Source organism: Mobula hypostoma, chromosome 1 (assembly GCF_963921235.1).
Source record: "Mobula hypostoma chromosome 1, sMobHyp1.1, whole genome shotgun sequence".
Lineage (NCBI taxonomy): Eukaryota > Metazoa > Chordata > Chondrichthyes > Myliobatiformes > Myliobatidae > Mobula > Mobula hypostoma.
In genome coordinates, this window is record NC_086097.1 from 56,677,210 (window position 1) to 56,700,047 (window position 22,838).

The 22,838-nt window shown below is 41.4% G+C and overlaps 1 protein-coding gene across 2 annotated transcripts in view; it reads right to left on the reverse strand.

Annotated features, from left to right (window-relative positions):
• Window positions 1–22,838, reverse strand: part of LOC134347214 (armadillo-like helical domain-containing protein 4) — a 122,735-nt gene that overhangs the window by 12,849 nt on the left and 87,048 nt on the right. For both annotated transcript variants that reach the window (XM_063049521.1, XM_063049514.1), the window contains exons 6-7: window positions 11,501–11,532; window positions 2,367–2,501 (exon numbers count right to left, since the gene is read on the reverse strand). In XM_063049521.1, coding sequence (XP_062905591.1) covers window positions 2,367–2,501; window positions 11,501–11,532 — 167 coding nt within the window. The remainder of the gene's footprint in view (window positions 1–2,366; window positions 2,502–11,500; window positions 11,533–22,838) is intronic.

Below are 22,838 nucleotides of genomic sequence, written 5' to 3' on the forward strand. Positions count from 1 at the left end.
TACTGATGTACCGTGGAGAGCATTCTAACCTGCTGCATCACCATCCGGTATGGGGGTAGGAGCCATTGCAAAAGATCAGAAAAATCTGCTGGAAGTTGAAAACTCAGCCAGCTCCACCATACGCACAAGCCTCCACAACATAAAGGGCATCTTCAAAATGCAATGCCTCAAAAAGGCAGCATCTGTCATTAAGGATCCCCATCACACAGGACATGCCCTCTTTTCATTGCTACCATCAAGGAGCATACACAGGGGCCTGAAGACACACAAGAAAAGTTTTGGAACAGCTTCTTCCCCTCTGCCATCAGATTTCTGAATGAACAATGAACACATGAAGTCTACCTCACTATTTTTTTCTTTCTTGCTCTCTTATTGTGCTACTTATTTAATTTAATTATATATAAAATACATACATACACAAACATACACATATATATAATTAAACTAAATTATATATATACATATTTATTGTAATTTATAGTTTTTAATTTATATACAGTATTGCTGTCACAAAACAAGAAATTACATGACATATGCTAGTGATATTAAACCTGATTCTGATTCTGAATAAATGACACAACCCTCAGGAGCATTGAAATACAGGGATTCTGAGGGAACATGCCAATTTTTCCCTGAAATTGTCAACACAAGTAGATAGGGTGGTAGGCTTTGGAGTGAGAAGAAAAAAACAGTTCACCAGTTTGTTCCTCAGATTAGAGAGTATTAGCTATAAGGAGAGGTTAGACAAACCTGGGTTGCTTTCTTCTGAAGCATCGGATGCTGAGGAGTGACCTGAGAGAAGTACTGTATATGAAATGATGACAGTTATAAATAGGTGAATGGAATGCACTGCCAGGAGAAGTCATGGAAACAGATATGAAAGCAACATCAAAGAGGTATTTAGACAGAGACATGAACATGAAGAAAATGGGGGTGTGGGGAGGGGGGGAATTATAGTCTCGTGCAGGTAGATAGCATTAGTTTCTCTTGGTATCGAGGTTGGCACAGATGGACCAAAGGGCCTGTTCTTGAGCTGTACTGTCCTATCTTTTATGTTCTATGTTTAATGTAGCAATGGAGAAGGCAGCTTTTCTGAAGTTTATGGCATTACATTGAGATCTGCCTTTTATATCTCGAAACAGATTGATTTAAATGGGTTTTATAGAACTGTAGACTAAGAGACATGTAGTTAAGCATTAAGTTATGCAAGTTAAGTATTTGTTTTCAGATAATGCTTTTTAGCTTTTAATATTATTCTTAATTATCATTGAATTTAAGAACTTTTAATGCTTCACAGCTTTTACAGTCAGCAAGGATGGAGTTAGGAATTGCCTTAGATCAAAGATTATGGGACAGAGTGTCTCAGTGCACCACTAGCTAAGAACGTGCCCCTAGAGTCCTGCAAAACTACCTTTCCCCATCTGTCTCAACAACTTAGAAGAGAGCTAACTGGCAAGTCAGTTGTTAGTGTTTACAAATTCAGCAGAGAACTGGAAAAGGAGATGGCAAAGAAATGATAGAGAAAGTGTTACAGGTAGTGCATGATACTTATAGCAGATGAACTTCAGAGATTTTATTCCAGTTGTGTAATTTGTGGGTGGCAGGGTAGAGATACATCTCTACCAAAGGAGCTGTAAGGTGCTTCTGCCCTCCAGTAGCCTGCAGATCAACCTTGGGCAAGGTGTAGCACCTGCTTAGCCCCCCTCAACCCCCGATCAGGGTCCCGTGAAGTCATGGGAGCAAGTGGTAGATGGCGACCACTGAAACCAGGCAGACAATCACTGTAGAACATCGATCATGTCTGGGGTCACCCTTCCTGTAAAGACACTGCCCAGGGGGAGGGAATGGCAAACCATTTCTATAGAAAAATTTGCCAAGAATAATCTGCGTCACCTTGATCACCTACATCATACGACACAGCACATGATGATGATGTGTAAATTGCTGTATCAATATGCACTGAGATGAGAATAAGAGGACATCAGACACTGGGGCAGTGCCTTAGAAATAAGCACAAACTACAGATAGTGTCGGAAGAATCTTAAAACGGAACACAAAAGATGACCCATGAGGGAGAATAAATTGCTCTCTGTACTGAATTGGAGAAAGATTACAAATTTTGTGCGGCTCAAAACATAAGAGATAAAATGGGAATTTTGTTAAGGTCCATGCCGCGCCCATCTATTTTGTAGTTGGTCTGATTTTCTGCTGGATAACTCAATATTTCTACCATTTGTGATGGAAATGAATGATCCAAATAATAATCAGTGCTCAGATCCAAGTAAGATTGTGAGAAGATCTGAACTATTGCACCATGTAGGTGAATATGCAGTGCAGATTTACTCCCACCAAACCCTAGGATTTACCTTTGTTTCACGCCTTTTAAAAACATTTTTCCTCTTTCGATTCATCACCTTAAGACTATAGAGAGCCCCAAGGATGAAGAGAGCTCCAGCCACACCAACAGCTACAGGCACCAACATCCCTGACATATATCCTGCCTGCAAAACATGCATGATAAACATTAGTGACAACTTCATCTTAGAAAGAGATACTTTTTCTGAATTACATTCAAATTTTATGAAAAGTATAATATGTCAATTCTCAAAAGCAGATTGGCATATATTTTGTGGGAGAAATAATGATGAACATGTGAAATAAGAGAGGAAGCAGGCAAATGGTCTCCAAAAACACAATGCCATTTAATAAGATCAAAACCGATCTCATCCTTGATCTTTTCTCAATTGCATTGCCAGATCTGCGAAACACTTGATTCACTGTTGTCTAGAAGTCTCTGTCTCTGGTGTGATTATATTATCACAACTCTCAAAAGTAGACCTATCCAAAGATACACAACCATCTGTGAGAAAAGATTCTTCTCCTCCTTGGTTTTAAATAGTTGAAGCCTAATCCTGAGACCATGCTGCATTTGTAGGCTTGCATTTCAGGAAAACAACTTTACGAACATCTATCCTATCAAGCTCCCTTAGAGTTTTATGTTTCATTCTTCTTCTATGCTCTGGACTGTAGAGGCACGTTCTGCTCATATTCAATCTGTCTTCATATTTAATAATAACATACAATATAACAAATAATTTTTACTATTCTTCATATCAAAGGGATAATATCAAATTTTCCCACATTATTTTCCAACTGCTATCTTTCTGTCTTCTCCTCTTACCCAAATATATGCCTGCACCAACCCGCTCTCCTAGACTTTAGACATTGTCCTCCAACTAACATGATCCTTAATCACAGCCACAGATGGATCATATTTCCAAAGGATACTTCATTCCTAAAAAGAATGTATATGTTTTGTGAATTATGAGGTTTGTTGTTCAGTCGTTAATTTGTGTTCAACTCTTCGTGACCTCATGGACCACAGGGTTCATAGGTTTTTCATGGCAAGATACGGAAGTAGATTACCAGGCCTTTCTTCCGCGCAGATACTGTTGCTGCCCAGGTTGGGACCCAACTGGGTTTGAATTCAGGATCATCTGCTTTGAAGTCCAGTGCTTATGCCATTACACCACCATTATGAGGTAGCTGGTCCAATATATAGCACTACCTAGAGCAGCAGATTTAAAAAATGAGTGGGGCTGTTGAGACTTTCTGCAGAGTTTGAGATCGTTTGGGTTATTAGGCACTTGGCAAGGGCCAATCAAAAGAAGTTAGGTTTAAGATGAGTGGCCATAGTGCAAGTGGGACAGAGTTAGAGTGGGGAACTAAGGCTTTAGCTCAAGAAGTTTTGGCAAGAAGAGGCGGAGGCTAGAGTGAGGTTTTTGTCAAATTTCTCCTTTTTCTTTATTAGTGCCTAACTAGAATATTGAGAACGAATCCCAGGTCAGTGATGTGCTCCTCATGCAAGATGTGGAAGATCTAGGAGACCTCCTGTCTCCCTGATTAGTATATCTGTAAGAAGTACATCTGGTGCAGTTCTTTACAGGCCATTTTAGCAAACTGGAGCTGGATCTGGATGACCTGTGGCTCATTCGTGATTGAGCTATGTGGATTCAGAATTGGTTTGCCCACAGGAGGCAGAGGATGATAGTACATGGAGCATATTCTGCTGGGAGTTCCAAAATTAGTTTTGCTCCACAGGAATCTGTTCTGGGATCCCTGCTCTTTGTGATCTTTATAAATGACAGATGAGGAAGCGGAAGGGTGGCTTAGTAAGTTTTCAGATGACACAGAGATTGGTGGTGTTGTGGATAGTGCAGACGGTTGTCGTAGGTTACAACAGGATGCAGAGATGAGCTGAGAAGTAGCAGATGGAATTCAATCCGGAATAGTGTGAAGTGACACGCACACTTTGGAAAATCAATCTTAAAAGTAGAATACAAGGTTAATGCCAGGATTCATAGCAGTGTGGAGGAACAGAGGGATCTTGGGGTACATGTCCTTAGTCCCTCAAAGCTGCCGCACAAGTTGGTAGGATGGTTGAGAAGGCATATAGTGTGTTGGCCTTCGTTAGTCAGGGGAATGAGCTCATGAGCCACAAGGTAATGTTGCAGCTCTATAAAACTCTGGACAACACTTGGAACATTGTATTCAGTTCTGGTCCCCCCATTATAGGAAGGACGTGGAAGCTTTAGGGAGAATGCAGAGGAGATTTACCAGATTTTGCCTCGATTAGAGAGCATTATGAGGATAGGTTGATCGAACTAGGGCTTTTCTCTTTAGAGCAAAGGAAGATAAGAGGTAACTTGATCGATGTGTACCAGAGGATAAAAGGCATAGATAGAGTGGATGGCCAGAGACTTTTTCCCAGGGCAGAAAAGGCTAATATGAAAGGACATCATTGTAAAATATTTGAAGGAAAGTATAGGAGGAATGTCAAAGGTAGGTCTTTCACACTGAGAGTGATAGGTGCATGCAGCATTCTGCGCACCACATCAAGGAGGTATTGGATTGCGTAGTGGAAAAGAGAGTTCAAAAGAAGTGAGCAGGGCAGCTCAGATATTCTGCGTGCTATAATTCCTGAGGAAACATTGGATTGTGTATACCTAGGTGCTTGGCAAGGGTCAACAAAAATTGAGTCCTGAAGAAGGTTCTTGGCCCAAAACATTGACTGTTTATTCATTTCCATAGATGTTGCTTGACCTGCTGAGTTCCTCCAGCACTTTGTGTGTATTGCATCTACGGAATTTCTCATGTTTATGAATTCCCAACAAAAACTGTTTGATTTAAATGGAGCGGCCATTGTGTGAGTGGGCCAGTGTTACAGTGGAGCGTTCGGACTTTGGGTTATAGAAACTTCCATGAGGAGAGGTGTAGGGTGTAGGCAGATTTTTTTCATTTAATTTTTCTTTCTTCATTCTTATTGCAGTTCGAGCAGTGGGGATGCGAGGCAGAATAGTGAAATGCTCTTCTTGCAGGATGTGGGGAGGCAGGGAGACCTCCAGTGTCCCTGGCAACTACACCTGCAAGAGGTACAAAAGGGAGCTTCTTTCAGACTCTGTTAAGGAACTGGAGCCGGAATTCCAAATCATTTGGGAGGCTGAGGGGTTAATCAACAGGACATAAAGGGAAGTCGTTACACACAAAGTTCAGGACAAGGGCTCAGGAGGGGGAAAGGGTACAGGTAGCCAGTGCAGAGTACCCCTGTGGCCATTCCCCTCAACAACAGGTATACCGCTTTGGATACTGTTGGTGGGGATCCTCTAACAGAGGAAAGCCACAATGGCTGGGTCTCTGGCACTGAGTTAGGTAGAAAGCTGTAAAGAAGGGCCTCTGAGTAGTAATCTGTGGATTGCTGCCTATACAATACACCAGAGAGGGTGAGAATAGGATGCATGGCTGAGGAATTGGTGCAGGGGACAGGGTTTTAGATTTATAGATCATTAGGATCCATTCAAAAAGGGTGTGTTACACCTTAACCCAAGAAGGACAGATATCATTGTTGGCAGGTCTGCTAGAGCTGTTGGGGAGGGTTTGAACTAATTTGGAGGGGGATGGGAACCGGAGTGATAGGCCTGACAATGAGGCAGTAGATACAGTGTGCAGTGAGACTTTCAGGAAGGACAGGCAGATGATAGGACAAAATTTCAGTCAGTGGGATGAGTTAACGTGTAACACAAGAGCATAATTTTTGAATGCACATAGTATACAGAATAAGGTAGATAATCTTACAGCACAATTAGACATTGCCAGATATGACATTGTGGGCATTCACTGAGTTGTGGCTGAAAGATCATAGTTGGGAGCTTAGCATCTAACTTAGTATCAAAAGGACAAGCAGGTAGGAAGAGGGGCGGGTGGCCCTGTTGAATAAAATCCTTAAACAAAGGTGGCGTAGGATCGGAAGATATAGAATCCTTGTAGATAGAATTAAGATACTGCAAGAGTAAAAAGATTCCATGGGAGGTGTATACTGGTATTCGAATAGTAGCTGGAATGTGGGATACTAATTACAATGGTATATATAGTAGAAAAGGCAAGTAAAAGGTCAATATTACAATAGTGATGATGGATTTCAATATGCTTGTAGATACGGAAAATCAAATTGGAGCTAGATCCCAAGAGCTGGAATTTGTAGAATGTCTATAAGATAGCTTTTTAGAGCAGCTTGTGATTGAGCCTACTAAAGGAAAGGCATGGGGTGTTGTGTAATGAATCAGATTTGATTAGAGAGCTTAAGGTAAAGGAACCCTTAGGAGACAGTGATCATAATGTGATAGAATTTACCCTGCAGTTTGAAAGGAAGAAACTAAAGTAAGATGTATCAGTATTATTGTGGAGAAAAATAAATTACAGAGGCATGAGAGAGGAGCTGGCCAAAGCTGATTGGAACAGGACACCAGCAGGGATGATTGCAGAGCAGCAATGGCTGGAGTTTCAAAGGGCAAGTCAGAAGGCACAGGGTAAATACATCCCAAGGAAGTAGTATTCTAAAGGGAGGATGACGTAACTGTGCTGACAGAGGAAATCAAAGATAGCATATAATATAGCAAAGATTAGTGGGAAGTTAGAGAATTGGAAAGTTTTTAAAAAGCAGCAGAAGACAACTAAAAAACTCATACAGAGAGAAAATATGAAATATGAAATATGCCATACAAAGAGTAAAGTGAGGTGAGAATGGATATCGGACCACTGGAAAATGATGCTAATGGGGGACTAGTGGTAGTGGTAATGGTAGTAAAGGGGGACAAAGAAATGGTGGAGGAACTTAATAAGTATATTGCATCAGCCTTTACTGTGGAAGGCACTAGCAGTATGCCAGAAATTCGAGAGAGTGTTAGGGGGCAGAAATTAGTGCAGTTACTATTACTAAGGAGAAGGCACTTGGAACCTGAAAGGTCAGAACGTTTATAAGTCACCTGGACAGGATGCACTACACTTGAGGGTAGTGAAAGTGGTAGCTGAAGAGTTTGTAAAGGGATTAGTAATGATCTTTCAAGAATCACTAGATTCTGAAATGGTTCTGGAGAACCGGAAATTGCAGTTTAAGAAGGGAGAGGCAGAAGAAAGGAAATCATAGGCCAGCTAACCTGACTCCAGTGGTTGGGAAGATGTTAGACTTCATTATTGAGGATGAGGTTTGGGGGTAATTGGAGGCACATAATAAAATATGCTGAAGTCAGCAATGTTTCCTTAAGGGGAAATCTTGCCTGACAAATCTGTTGGAATTCTTTGAGGAAATAACAAGCAAAGATAGATAAAGAAGAGTCTGTGGATGTGGTGTACTTCGATTTTCAGAAGGCTTTTGATATGAGGCTGCTCAAGAAGATGAGGGCATATGGTATTGCATGAAAGATATTAGCATGGATAGAAGATTGGCTGGGTGGCAGCAGAATAAAGGGGGCCTGTACTTGTTGGCCGCTGATGACTAGTGGTGTTCCACAGGCATAATTCTTTTCACATTATCATCAATGATTTGGATGACGGAATTGATGGCTTTGTGGCCAAGCTTGCGGATGATGTGAAGAAAGGTGGAGCGGCAGGTAGTGTTGAGGAAGCAGGGAGCTTGCAGAAAGACTTGAACAGTTTGGGAGAATGGGCAAAGAAGTGGCAGAAGAATATAGTGTACGGAATTATATGGTCATGCGCTTTGGCAGGAAAAAAAGCGTAGGCCTGTGGTTCCCAAAGTGTACGATATCACCCCCTGAGGACAGTGTGAGTTTCCAAGGGTGCAATAAAGATAAAGGGGGCACTCAGTAGCAAGAGGGGGCATAGCTGAGAGATTACAGGTTTATTGTAGGAAATCACTTATTATAAGCATTTGATCCTCAGTGCCTCATAATGGATTACAATGATCATGTGATCACTTCAACTCTTGCAAACCCACTATTCTCTTAGACTTTGCTCAAAGCATGTTACAGTTGTTGAAAAGCAATGTGACAATTTTGTATTTAGCATATCATGAGTAATCTGGATTGAAGAGGTTGTGCTATTTCCGGGCATCTTAAGTGACAACACTCTGATAAAGCAAGCAAAAACTGGCTTATTTTCAATCACTTTGTGAAAACTTTCAGAAATGAACAGCACTTCACGTGAAATGTCTGAGACATATTGTGCAACATACTTTTGACAACAGAATTTGTTCTGCTGTTGGACGAGTCAGTTTAGCCAGGCAATGAATTTTTGCTTCATGGTTAAGTTTGATTCATAAAAGATGGGTCACGAGTTTTTACTTGCATGGACTAGAAACAGATGTGAAGGGGTAGTCTATATTTTGGGTTGTTGAGCAATATCTTAAAGAGAAGAGCATTCCACTCACTAACATTCTTGCTGGTGTAACAGATGAGGCACCATGGACACCACCGTGGGGTTATTACTTCCTTGAAAAAAGCTGTATCTTATCGTTCACCATGTAATTCACAGACAATATCTTGTCGCAATAAAACTAAGTGGTCAGCTGAGCATATCATTAAATACTGTTATCACAGCAGTAAATAAGTCAAGTCCCATACTCTGAATTCCTGACTATTTGGAGAGCTTTGTATTGAGAATGATGAACTTTTTGAACACTTGCTGATGCACACAGAAGTCAGATGGCTCTCAAAAGGAAACTGCCTGAAACATTTTTATGCAATTTTTGAAACGGTGATATAATTCTTTGAACACTCAAGTGCTTCATTTGTAATCAACTCAATTTGAGTAATCAACTCAAGAATATTAGGCACGATGTTGCTTATTTATCAGAATTATTTGCAAAGTTTAATGAAATCAATATTCAATTGCAAGGAAATAATGTGAATCTTATCAAAGTCAAATCAGTCATCTCCACACTTCTTTCCAGTTAACCCTATTTAAGTGTAACATTGACCTTCGTGATCTTTTCCAATTTCTGAGCCTCTCTGAGTTGGAAGAGAAAGAAAGAATACCAGATGATAACCTTCAAGTACAGTACACTGTGCCCATCTGGGTGATCTGAATAAGGGCATGTCAAAGAGATTCCAGGATCTCCTCTTGATCCAGATTCCAGATTAGGTAATATATCCACTACTGAACACTTGTAATGAGGAATTAACAGGAGGACAGGAGGAAGAGCTAACCTTCTTACAAAACAACTTCGAGCTGAAACCAAAGTTCAGTAGGTCATTATCAAGACTTATTGTTGCAGAAAGAAATCTCTGAATGCTATCCTGCACTGTGGAATAAGATCAAGATGTTCTTTATTGCCTTTCCAATATCATATTTACTGGTATGTGGTTTCAGTGCAGTTGCCCAACTTCTTTCAAAGCAAAAAAATAAATTGCAAATTACTGAAGGTAGGGATCTGAAACACCTTCCGACATTCATCCTGATGTTGAGAAGCAGCTATCACTGCACCAAAACCATCCATTTCATTGAATAGTGAAAAAGCAATAAAGTAGTACATGGTTAGACTATTAATATACACTCTAAAATTGTTTTACTGTAATTAAATAAAGAAATAATTTCATTTATAGTTTTAAATAGATTTGAATAAATTTTGCAATCAGTTGTCATTGCTTTGAATTTGCAGTTTCCATTCTCTTTCACTGTGCACCTATATCAAAATTCGTTATGGTTTTTATGTAATATCCTGAAAGGGAGAGGGAGATGCTGGGGTGTGGTCTCGGAGCCAAGGGGGTGGTAACCCAATAAAGCTTGGGAACCACTTATGTTGACAACTTTCTAAATAGGGAGAAAATTCAAAAATCAGAGGTGCAAAGAGACTTGGAAGTCCTCCTGCAAGATTTCCTAAGGGTTCACTTGCAGGTTGAGTTGATGGTAAAGAAGGCAAATGCAATGCAGTGTTTGTTTTGAGAGGACTAGAATAAGGCTGAGGCTTTAGAAGCCACTGGTCAGAATGTACTTGGAGTATTGTAAGCAGTTTTAAGCCCCTTATCTGAGAAAAGATGTGCTGGCATTGGAGAGGGTCCAGAGGAGGTTCACAACAATTATTCCAGCAATGAAAGGGTTAACATATGGAGACCATTTTATGGTTCTGGATCTGTACTCGCTGGAGTTTAGAAGAATGGGGGCGGGGTGAAGAATCTCATTGAAATCTATCAAATATTCAAAGGCCAGGACAGAGTGGCTATAAAGAGGATGTTTCCTTTTGTGGGGGAGACTAGACCCCAGAGGGCATAGCCTCAGAATAGAGGGATGTCCATTTAAAACAGAAATGAGAAGGAATTTCTTTAGTCAGAGGATAGTCATTCTGTGGAATTCATTGCCACAGACAGCTATGGTGCCAAGTTCTTGATTAGTCAGGATGTCAACTGTTTATGGGATAAAGCAAGATAATGGAGTTGAGAGGGATAATAAATAAGCTATGATGGAATAGTAGATCAAACTCAATGGGCTGAATGGCCTAATTCTGCCCCTATGTCTTATGGTCTTATGGATTATGCTGTCAAGGATAGTGGTAGAAGCAGATATAGTAGGGACATTTTAGAGTCTCTTAGCTAGGGATATGGATGAAAGAAAAACGGAGGGCTTGTGGGAGGGACAGGTGTGATTAATCTTAGAGTAGATTAAAAGTTTGGCACAACATTGTGGGATGAAGGGCCTGCCCTGTGCAGTAATGTTCCATGTTCCCTGTTCTACGTTACGTACCTACCAAACATTGTTACCTCGCATGCCTATTGGGTCACCTCTCCTTTCACAATACCAATGGAATGTGAAATTCTTGCTCTTCCTCAATCTTCCCCAGAAAATTCTTCACTATGTAATCACTGATTAATCTATTCTCATAACACATTAAAATTGGCTGCTCCATGACTAAATCCATGGGAAGGTGAGGCAATTGAATGTGGTAATCAGAAAGCTTTAAGATATCAACATTTTGGCATGAGATTCCATACAGAAGAGTATGAATTTTCAGCACATGCCCAACAGGTGCATAGCAAAATGATACTGCACTTTGGAGCATGTACATCTGATCGGAAGTGAATGCTATACGGCAACTTGCAATGCTGAAAAAAGATTGATTTGAACAAAGCAGCCTCAAATAGATAGAGCATAATAAAGTAGGAAACACTTTGGTATTGAATCAAAACACTGAGCATGTCTGTCCAATACTACTTACTTTATTTTTTATTTTCTCTAGCCAGCTTCTAACTGCAAAAAGATATAAGAAAATATTTGTGTTAGAAAGAACAAGTAATCTTTTGATACAAACATGAAATAATTTAATTGAGCCAAAGCTTACTAAATAATTAATTAAATACACCACTATGTCATAGAATTGAAGCAGATGTAGCAAGACCAATGGCAAAATATTAATCCTGGCAAATAGATACTGTAGTTTGCATTCAATTATGAGTTCTATGAAGTCGAATCTGTCAGTAGTCTTGTGTAGACTACCACTTTCTAGTAAAGTGTGTTTTGCAATCTGCATTTATAATCCAACAGAATTACAGGTAGATTCCAGTCTCATCTAATAAATCAAATCATGAAATTTAATGCAATATATAAGTAGTCAAATTTATTCCTTTTCAATTTCTTACTCCACTGAAGCAACAATGAGATTTCCAACAAAGCCAATTCATGCTATTCTAAACAGGTTTCAGATTCATTGTTGCTCATTTATTTGTCCATACATAAAGTCTGGAAATAACAGGGACATAATGCTTCCCTGAATCATTGGCAGGAGATTGATATGGGAATAGTTAGAATCTAATGCATATGTAGGAAATCTGATGGACAGTTTAGGTCTAATGGTGGTGGTATTCAAGTGCTAAATTCAACAGCAGTAAAGGTTAGGAAATATTCTATTACCTATTGCAATACTCTCTACAATGAAAATGGTTATTGCAATGGGAATAATTACAATGCAAAATGATACATTTCAATGGCATTGCCTGCTGTGCTGAACTTTCAGCTCCTGAACAGAGATACCATAACTGTGATTTCATTTATAATGATGGTTCTAAGTATGGTTTTCAATTGGTCTTGTGCACACTGAGCATGAATAATAAGGCAACAGAAACAACTATCCTTAATGAGCCCATAAATGACTCTGCTGCCAGATCTACAACATGAATATTTTTTCACCATCTGTACCAGTGAACATTGGCACTGAGTTCATAATCACCAAAGGGTTCCATAAGGATGGAGTTATAATGTGTGCCATTTTGATGATGAGTAACCCAAAAATTCAAGGATACAGAATAGATTAAATATTAATTTTATTAGCACCATCATTTCTTTGTTTCATCAGAAAATAATTTACCCTGTAGGTACACGGTTATAATGTAAATGTGCATAAGATTCCAGAACAAATTTAGTATGTGATTATAGTGACGTCATTTAAGATCAGGAGAGGCAACTGATTTTGAGGATTTCCAGCATCTTATGTGTTTATGATTTCAAGGGTGGTCTATCATGAGGAGAGAAAACACTCTGTACATTAGAGTTTCAAAGAACAAGAGATCAAGCTGAAACTCACAAAAAACAGGCTGAATGCAGGGAAAGATGTTTCCCCTTGTTGTACAGTCACATTCTCTGGATATGGCCTAAGACAGTTGGTTTGGGATGAGGAAAAATTTCTTTACTTCAGGCTAGTGAACCTGTGGAATTCTCACTGCAGAGGCTGCGGGGGCCAAGTTGTGGAATATATTTAACATTGTGGTAGATCCTTTTCTAGATACAAAATTTCAAAGGTTATGTAATGTAGCACGTGTATTGTATTGAGATAGAGCATTAGCAATAATTATATGAAATGTTGGAGATGGCCTGAAGGATGATTGGCCTTCTCCTGCTCTTGATTTTAGGTGTTGGATCTGGACACAAAACATCAGATGTTCTACCACTGATGGGGCCCTCATCCGCATCTTCTCCATTTCCCAAACAACCATGTTCACCCCATCTTCCAGCGCCTTAACAGGGATAGAGTTCCTCTCCTTCTTTACAATACCACCCATGAGCCTCTGCACCCAACCCATCAATCTCCACAACTTCTGCCACCTTCAATGAGATCCTACTACCAAACACATCTTTACTTTCCCCCACCCCACTCTGCGGTTTTTGCAGACATCACTCCTGCTGTGATTTCTGTGATCATTCATCCCTCTCCATTAACCTCTCTCTTGACACTTATCCCTGCAAGCGAGAGAAATGTTACACCTGTCTATTCACCTCCTCTGTCACCTCCATTCTAGGCCCAATCAGTCCTTCCAGGTGAGGTAACACCTGAAAATCTATTTGGGTCCTCTATTGTATCCAGTGCTCCCAATCCAGCCTTCTCTACATTGATGAGACCTAACATAATTTGGGGGCCATTTTGTCGAGCACCTCTGCTCCACCAAAAGCAGAATTTCGCAGTAGCCAAACATTTTAACTCTTATCTGGCATGGGTGGAGGAGTAACACCTCATATTCCATCTGGGTAGCCTCCAACCTGATGGCATGAACATCGATTTCTCCTTCCAGTAATTTTTTTTCTGTTTTTGTTCCTCTTCTCCTCCCCCTTCCCTCTTCTATTCCTCACTCTGGCTTCTTACCTCTTCTCCTCACCTGCCTATCACCTCCCCTTGATGCCCCTCCTCCTACCTTTTATCCCATGGTCCACTCTTCTCTCCTATCAGATTCCTTCTTCTCCAGTCCTTACCTTTCCCACCCACCTGACTTCACCTATCACCTTCTAGTTTGTCCTCCTTCCCCTCCCTGCATCTTTTAATTCTGGCACCTTTTCCCCCTTCCCTTCCAATCCTGATGAAGGGTCTCAGCTTGAAATGTCGACTCTATTCCTCTCCTCAGATGCTCCCCAACCTGCTGAATTCCTCCAGCATTGCATGTTGCATCAGATGTTGCTTGTCATTTGTCAGTCAAGATTCAGTTAAAAAAAAACAGAAAATGCTCTCTCTCCTAATCTTAACTGAATCAGTATTATTCTTTACCCAACAAAAGGGTGGCCTAATTGTAATCATTCTCGGAATTACCATGGCATAAACAGCACAGGAATAGATCATTTGACCCAGCTAATCCGCACTGATATTTATACCCTAACTAAAGTCAACAAATCAGACAGCATCTGTGATAAGAGATAAACAGTTAACATATCAGGTCTGAGATCTTTTATCACGAAACCAAATGCATTTCGACTCAACTCCTCACTTTACAATATACTGTACACCTCAGATTGACTATCTGAAATGCACTAGTGGCAAAACACCCGATAACAACCTTCAGAAAAGAAGGAGATAAATAGCTGAAAGGAATATATCCAGGACTAAAGAGTAAAAAGGGAATGAAAGTAACTGGACAGCCCTTTCAAAAAGCACAACATACTGACTTGCTGTCTTCTACGCTGCATCATTGTATGTTTGAATGTTGCCACCATGTGCAGCTTTCTGGTATGAATGGGAGTAGGGGTGTCAGGAACAAAGATTCAGATACTCAACGAAAAATATTTTATAGGATTTTTAATATTCTGTTTTAATTGACCAAATGTACATCTGGATTCCCTGAAATTATTCATTCCTAGTGGGAAAGATTTACAGGCACTTTCTACTTCTATTTCTTAGTTGAAAATATTTCAAATCATTGAGTGAGTATGATGTCTGTAAGGAATATAGAACCATGTAGATACTTGCCCAATGAACAGAAATAATGGCTGCTAAATATTGTAATTAATAACCGTGTACTAGCTCTTCCATATAATACTTCACAGTGCTCGTCCCTTGAGCTCACAAAAAAATTTAAGATTGAAGATTCAAGGTTATTTATTGTCACCCATCAGTACACGAGAGCAAAGGAAAATGAAATGATTCTAATTCCAGATCTAGTGCAGCGTTAAAAATACAAGCATAAAGAACATGATTAAGAAAAAAGAAAAGTACAATAAATATAAATATAAAAGAAATCATATAAAACAAAATGTACAAGTAACTGTTAGACTGTGGCCTTATATACATAAGATTAGCTCATATATATAGACCGTATGTACATAAAGTGACAGTAGGTGCAGGAGTATCTGTACACAAGATGACTGAGAGGAAATGATACAGTGACTCTGAACAAGAGCAACTCTTGTAGGTAGCAGCCAGACATATGATCACACAGTAGAACAGTGACTATATCAGTGTCAGAATATAGGTCAAATTCAAATTTTTTAAATATTGATCATGTATCTTAGCAACTTTCTAATGTTAACTCTTTGGTAATGAGGGGTGTGCTATTTAAAAATATGAGAACGTCCTTTGGTCGTGGCCCACCAGAAGCAAATTTTGTGCCTTTACCTGCATTCCCTGTCTAATTATTTTTCGTTAGGTTTATCTGCACGTTTGTTACTTGCTTCCAGAGAAGACCTGCACTCTTGGGAGATACCCAGCCGCAGGAGGGAAAGTGAGTAAATATTACCAGCACAGGTACCTGCTACAGAAGAATATTGTTAATGCCTTCTGAAACAGCAGAAAAAAAGAGAAAAGGGGGACTATATTTTTTAAACACAATACTTATTCAATTTCACCACAACAAATAATAGTCCTGTTTTGCCTTTAAAATGTAAAGCATCCCTTCCACAAATCTATAGAAACAAATTATGAATTACCTTGCAATAAACTAATGCATTGATTTAAATTGAAGCATTAATTAATGAGTCTGCATTGGCATCTCTGTGACACTACAAGAAATGGACAATTATATGTATGTAATAGTGACTGAGAAAGAGGGAGCTGTCAAAAATGAATGGAATGAAGATCATCAGCAAAAATAACCAGAACATCGAATAAATGAGCCAGTGTAACAAGATGTACAAAAAAGAGAGTAGTGTCTTATGGACATCCTTCTTATTTCCCCCGCCATCTCTGTCCTTTAAGAATCATGGCTCTGCAAGCACCAAGCAGAGCTGTAGGATCAATGCCTCAAAGTGCTGCTAACACTGCACTCTGCTGAGAAAAAATATCACCTCCCTGAAAGGGTTCAAATCCAATCCACTTAATGCAAAGTTTTCTTATATGGACAGTCACCATGGATTCACCCATCGACAGAGGTAGTACAGAAGCAATTACAACAAATGGAATTCTGTGGCTTCTGTTTAAATAAAGCACATTCTGAGCATTGTGCAAGGTGCTAGCCAAGGCAATAGTTAATGCTTTCCCACCTGTAACCACCAATATTTATTTGACATTTAGTTAATGTGCTGCTCATGATTATCTTATAGTCTTTCTTCCACCTCTCCTTCCCCTTTATAGTCAGATCTATACAAATCTGCTGAATCGTGGTTTTCAGATCCACATTAAGTGAAATTGATTTTTATTTGGCTTAATTTCCAAAGTGCTTATCCATCATTAAATGCTCCTGACTGGTTAAATACGGTGCTAAATCCCACAATAAACTGCTTGGCTGCTTAGTCTGCCTCTCACAAACCCAGCGTTATTGGCATGTTTATTGTGTGTCTATTTCAGGTAACTAACACAGGGAGGTGTCTTCAAACCACCAGCATGATCTGGTCAACTAAGATATAATTTGAGGTATCAGAAAAATATAATACATGTCTTGCACAGTTATGTATTGAGGTACATAAGGTCATTGGAAATGTTTGGGAAATGCAGGATCAAATTTTAGAACATATTGGAATTAGCTCACAGGAAAGCCAGAAGTAACAGCAGCATGTCTCTGCCTGGCTTTTCAACACAGCCACATCTATATTGGTGGTGCTTCCCCACTAGTGAGCATGAGGGGGTATTGAACTGAATTGAATTAACTTTATTTCTTACATCCTTCGCATACATGAAGAGTAAAAATCTTTACGTTACATCTCCATCTAAATGTGTAATGTGCAATTTACAGTGATTTATAATAAATAACAAGACAGTCAATATAACATAGAAATACAATTGTGTCAGTGTGAATTAATCAGTCTGATGGCCTGGTGGAAGAAGCTGTCCTGGAGCCTGTTGGTCCTGGCTTTTATGCTGCGGTACCGTTTCCCAGCTGGTAGCAGCTGCAACAGTCTGTGGTTGGGGTGACTGGGGTCCACAATGATCCTTTGGGCCCTTTTTATACACCTCTCTTTGTAAATGTCCTGAATAGTGGGAAGTTCACATCTACAGATGCACTGGGCTGCCCGCACCACTCTCTGCAGAGCCCTGTAATTGAGGGAAGTACAGATCCCACACCAGGCAGTGATGCAGCCAATCAGGATGCTCTCAACTGTGCCCTTGAAGAAAGTTCTTAGGATTTGGGGGCCCATACCAAACTTCTTCAACCATCTGAGGTGAAGGAAGCACTGTTGTGACTTTTTCACCACACAGCTGATGTGTACAGACCACGTGAGATCCTCGGTGATGTGTATACCGAGGAACTTAAAGCTGTTCAACCTCTCAACCCCAAATCCATTGGTGTCAATAGGGGTTAGCCTGTCTCCATTCCTCCCGTAGTCCACAACCAGCTCCTTTGTTTTTGCGCCATTAAGGGAGAGGTTGTTCTCTTGACACCATTGCTTTAATGGGACACTCTAAACACACAATTTGATTAGAGTTCAGAACACAATGCAAACAATTGCAGATTGTCTCCTCACATATGATGCCAGGTTTGTAAGGGAATATAGGGAGATATTCCTCAGTATACACGTCAACGCCATCACAGCACACTCTGAAGAAGACCTCCAACGTATCCTGAATGTCTTTTCCAAGACATATAGAGCCCTAGGTCTTGTTTTGAATATAAAAAAGATACATATCAGCCATTTATCCAGCCCTCCATAAAAGCTGACGATATCGTCCTTGAAAATGTAGACCACTTTTCCTACTTTGGCAGCATTCTCTCCTTAAAAGCAGACATCGACTCAGAGATAAACTGCCACCTGAGTGGTGCGAGTGAAGTCTATACAAGATTAAGGAAAAGAGTTTCTGAAGACAGCGATCTACTGGTCCAAACAAAACTTTTGTTCTATAGAGCAGTCGTCCTTTCCACACTACTGAATGAGCTGATTGGACCCTGCAATAGACACATGAAGCCCTGGATCAATAGCATCAAAGATTTTGAGGATCAGCTGGAAGGACAGAGAGCATATCACTCCTCATAAAAAAACTACCTTGAAGGTACACCCAACCATGCAGGTCAGAAGACCGCCTCACATCCCCAGAAGCTTCATTCACTCTCATATCATACTTCTCCCATGTATCTATATCAACAAATGTTCATCATTTGTCAGAGGTACAAGAGCCTGAGGATGATGGAATCTGGAGCAACTCACAAAACACCAGAGGAACTCAGCTGGTCAGGCGACATCTGCGGAGGGAAACAGACAGTCAATATTTTGGGCCGAAGTCCTTCTTCTGGACTGCCAGATGAAGGGTCTCAACCTGAAACATCAACTGTCTGTTGCCCCCATAGACGCTGCCTAACCTGCTGCATTCCTCTGGCGTTTTGTGTGTGTTACTCATCGTACATCATCCAACACAAAGCATTACTCTCACCTATCCATCTTTTCTTGCTCACATTGCCAATACACCTGAATTGCATAGGACTTCCTGCATCTATAAGGAGACTTGGTTGCCATAAGACAACTAATTTCACATCAAATGCCCGTGATAATAAATCTGATTCTGATCCATAATATTTTGATGTTGGATGTCAATTTTCCTGAAGAGCCAACAGCTGGAAATACCCCAGCCATCAGTAGCTCCATAGAAGGAGATTCATCTTATGTAACTGTGCAAGCTGCAACCAGATTGGAAGCCCTTAACCATGAAGTGGCCAGATTTATCTATATGGAACAAGGCTGCGCAGGTACGAGGACATGCGTTTCCTAATTCAGGATTCAAGTTTATTTATCATGTGTACATCGAAACATACAGTGAAGTACACCATGTGCATTAACAACCAACACACTCAAAGGAGTTTTGGGGGCAGCCCACAAGTGTCACCACACATTCCAGTGCCAACACAGCATGCTCATAACCACACAGCATGCCCACGACATAACATGCCCACTCTTAACCGCAACTCTTCATAACCTACCAGGAGAGAAGCACCAAAAAGGAATATGGATATTTTGTAGCAGACAATATTAATATGAGGAACACAACCAATATGGTTAACTTTTTAAGCCATTACCAATTTCAGAGAGAAAGCAATTTCCATGCTGGTTATTCCTGTTGCAGAATACAGGTGCCATATCAAAAAGGGTAAAAATATTAGTCAATTAATTTGCTGTTGTTACCGCTGTAACAAACTAGGGTGTTCCCTTCACTGCAAACTTGCAACTCCTAACATTTCACCCCCACTCCCCCCAATGGGGTGGTCCAACCCCATCAAGGCCTCATGATTTCAGGCCTAGTGTGTAGAAACCAGCTACTCAGCAGCATGTAGAAACCAGCAGAAGCAGTGGATTACAATACACGTTAGGAAAAGGACATAGGGATCACTGAGGCACCAAGAGACAGTTCTCCATTAGCAGACATCCCACCCTGCAAAAACTCATTTCAGGGAAGTAGCACCATCAATTTGCAGGAGACTTCCAGGAGAGGTGGGATGTCTGCAATAGAGTAGCTCCTTAGCAGCTAGCCAGCTAGTTTAAATAACATTAGCTATGCTAATGAACAAATGACACATGCTAAACTCACCTCAACATGTCTTTTACAGTCTTAACCCACCATGGGCAATAGAAAAGTCACTGTTACAAACAGCGCAGCGAGCAACACTGTCATCATTCTGACCCCTATTAGGCAGGGGTACACTTTAGTGTAGTCTGGGGTGACGTACGTTTCACATATTTTTGGAAAACTCTGCCATGGCGCGCTCTCACTCTCACTCTCTCTCTCGCTCTCGCACTCTCGCTTGCTTTCTCTCGTTCTCTCGCGCTCTCTCTCTCGCTTGCTTTCTCTCTCGCGCTCTCTGTCTCTCTCGTGCTCTCTCTTGCTCTCTCTCGCGCTCACTCTCTCACTCACTCTCAAAAAAATTGATTTCCGTAACATTGTATATAATTTGCGGGCATCAGGGAGCCACTATTCATATGTGGGAGACTCCTGGAACTTCCGGGAGAGGTGGGATGTCAGCATTAACCTGAATTTCCAGGAATACTTCAAAGTGTTACAGAGGCTTGAGAGGCATCAGGTTGTGACAGCATGTTTCACTTGTTTTTGATATCTCCACTTTATAGTGTCAGAGCTGACATTTTTATTTTACAAGCCCCACCTACAACTTTATTCTTATTCTCAGGATACAAGGCTGGCTATTTCATGCTTTTTGCAAAGGCAAACACAGAAGTCAGGGGAGGGACAGAAGATGTGGAGCTGAACCCACCAATCTTTCACAACATTCAGCGGCAGAAGGGAGGTGCTAGGAGTCAATGTAGTGTCAGTGTCTGTGGCCACTGGAGACAGGGAATTTAAGATGGGGAGGCAAATTGTCATGGCTACCTGGTGACTCTGTCCAAGACGCTGCTACAACTCCAGGATTCTCTCCCCTCAGCATGCAATGGACCTCGCCAATACTTTATCCCCCACCGGATCCAAGCTTTCAATCTCCAGCTCTTTGCCTTCCTCACATCCAGCAAGGATTGGAAGATCACCCATCTGCAGACTACAGAGTCCACCAGTGGCCCTGGGTGCCCCTGGACAACAATCCCTCCAGCTGCCTGCTTGGACTTCAATACCATCACAGACCCCCAGATTATGAATCTCTCTGAATCCATCCCCGGCCCCGGCGGCTCTGGACACCTCCGTACTGGTGACACTAACATCAGTTCCAACGATCCCGAGCAGATTTAGAACCCGTATTCCACTGCTATCAATGCCAGTTCCAACAGCCCCAGACACCTTCAAACTGATAATTACACAACCTCTAACTCCGACTCAAGCCTGGACCTTGGTCGTCTGCTCATCCAGGTCAAGACTTTATGCACTGCTGCTGCTGGAACCGCTGTCTCCCTTTTCCCCCGCCACCGTTCAGCAATCCCATGTCTCTCAGGCCCCACCATCAGCTCTTGGGTGCACAAAGCCCCCAACTTCCTCTCACCCCACCTTCTCTGAACACTCCAGCCCTCCCCTCTCCTCAGACACTACCACCTCACTATACTACACTACTCTACAGACACTACACTACTCTCTCCCACCTCTGATCCTAGCTCTCACCTGTGCTGGGTCTTCACTATTCCCTCCTACCTTCCCCTCTCTGAAACAGAACATTCTGCCCTCATTTAGGGCCTCACCTTTGTCTCCCTGCACCCGCACCTCAGTGAATTCCACGTCCGCCATGACGCTGAGCTCTTCTTCCGCTATCTCTCTCTGGGTGCCTACTTCTTTGGCAAGGAGTTTCCAGCCCGCAACGATGCCCCCTTCTCCCGTCTTCAACCATCCTCCTCTTCCTGGACACCTCACTCTGAACTTCTGCCTGATCACTAGTTCCCAATGAGACATCAACCATCTCAACTTTAACACACCTCTCTCCAATTCTAACCTCACTCCTTCTGAATGTGCGCCTCTCCACTCTCTCCACACTAATCCTAACCTCACCATCAAGCCTGCAGATAAGGGGGGTGCTGTAGTAGTCTGGTGGGCTGACCTCTACCTTGCTGAGGCTGGAGGGCAAATCTCAGACACCTCCTCTTACTTACCCCTCAAACAAGACCCTACTAAGGAGGAGCACGCTATTGATTCCCATATCATCATCGACTTTATCAACCCTGGGGATCTCCCTCATAGTTCCCTCACCCTGCACGTCCCATTCCTACTCCTACTCAGGATCCATAAAACTGACTGTCCAGGTAGACTCATTGTTTCTGTCTGTTCCTGCCCCACTGAACTAATATCTGCATATATCAACTCTGTTTTATCCTCCCTGGTTCAGTCCCTTCCTACCTACATCAGTAACACTTCACACGCTCTTCTTTTTTCCAATGACTTTAAGTTCCCTGGTCCCAATCGTCACATTTTCACTATGGATGTCCAGTTCCTATACACCTCCATCCCCCATCAGGAAGGCCTTAAAGATCTTTGCATCTTTCTGGACAACAGACCCAACCAGTTCCCCTACACTACCACTCTCCTCCATCTGCCAGAACTGGTTGCACTCAATAATTTCTCCTTTGGCTCCTCCCACTTCCTTCAAACCAAAGTCCATGGGCACTTGCATGGGTCCCAGCTGTGCCTGACTTTTCATCAGCTACGTGGAACAGTCCATGTTCCAAGCCTACACCAGCATTACTCCCCAACTCTTCCTACACGACATTGATGCCTGCATTGGGGCTGCTTCTTGCACCCATGCTGAGCTTGACGATTTCTTCAATTTTGTCTCCAACTTCCACCTTGCCTTCAAATTTGCTTGGTCCATTTCTCTCTCCCCTTTCTCGCTTTCTCTGTCTCCATCTCTGGAGACAGTCTATCTACCGATATCTTTTATAAACCCACTGACTCTCACTTTTATCTGGACTATACCTTTTTCCATCCTGTCCCTTGTAAAAATGCCATCTTTTTCTCT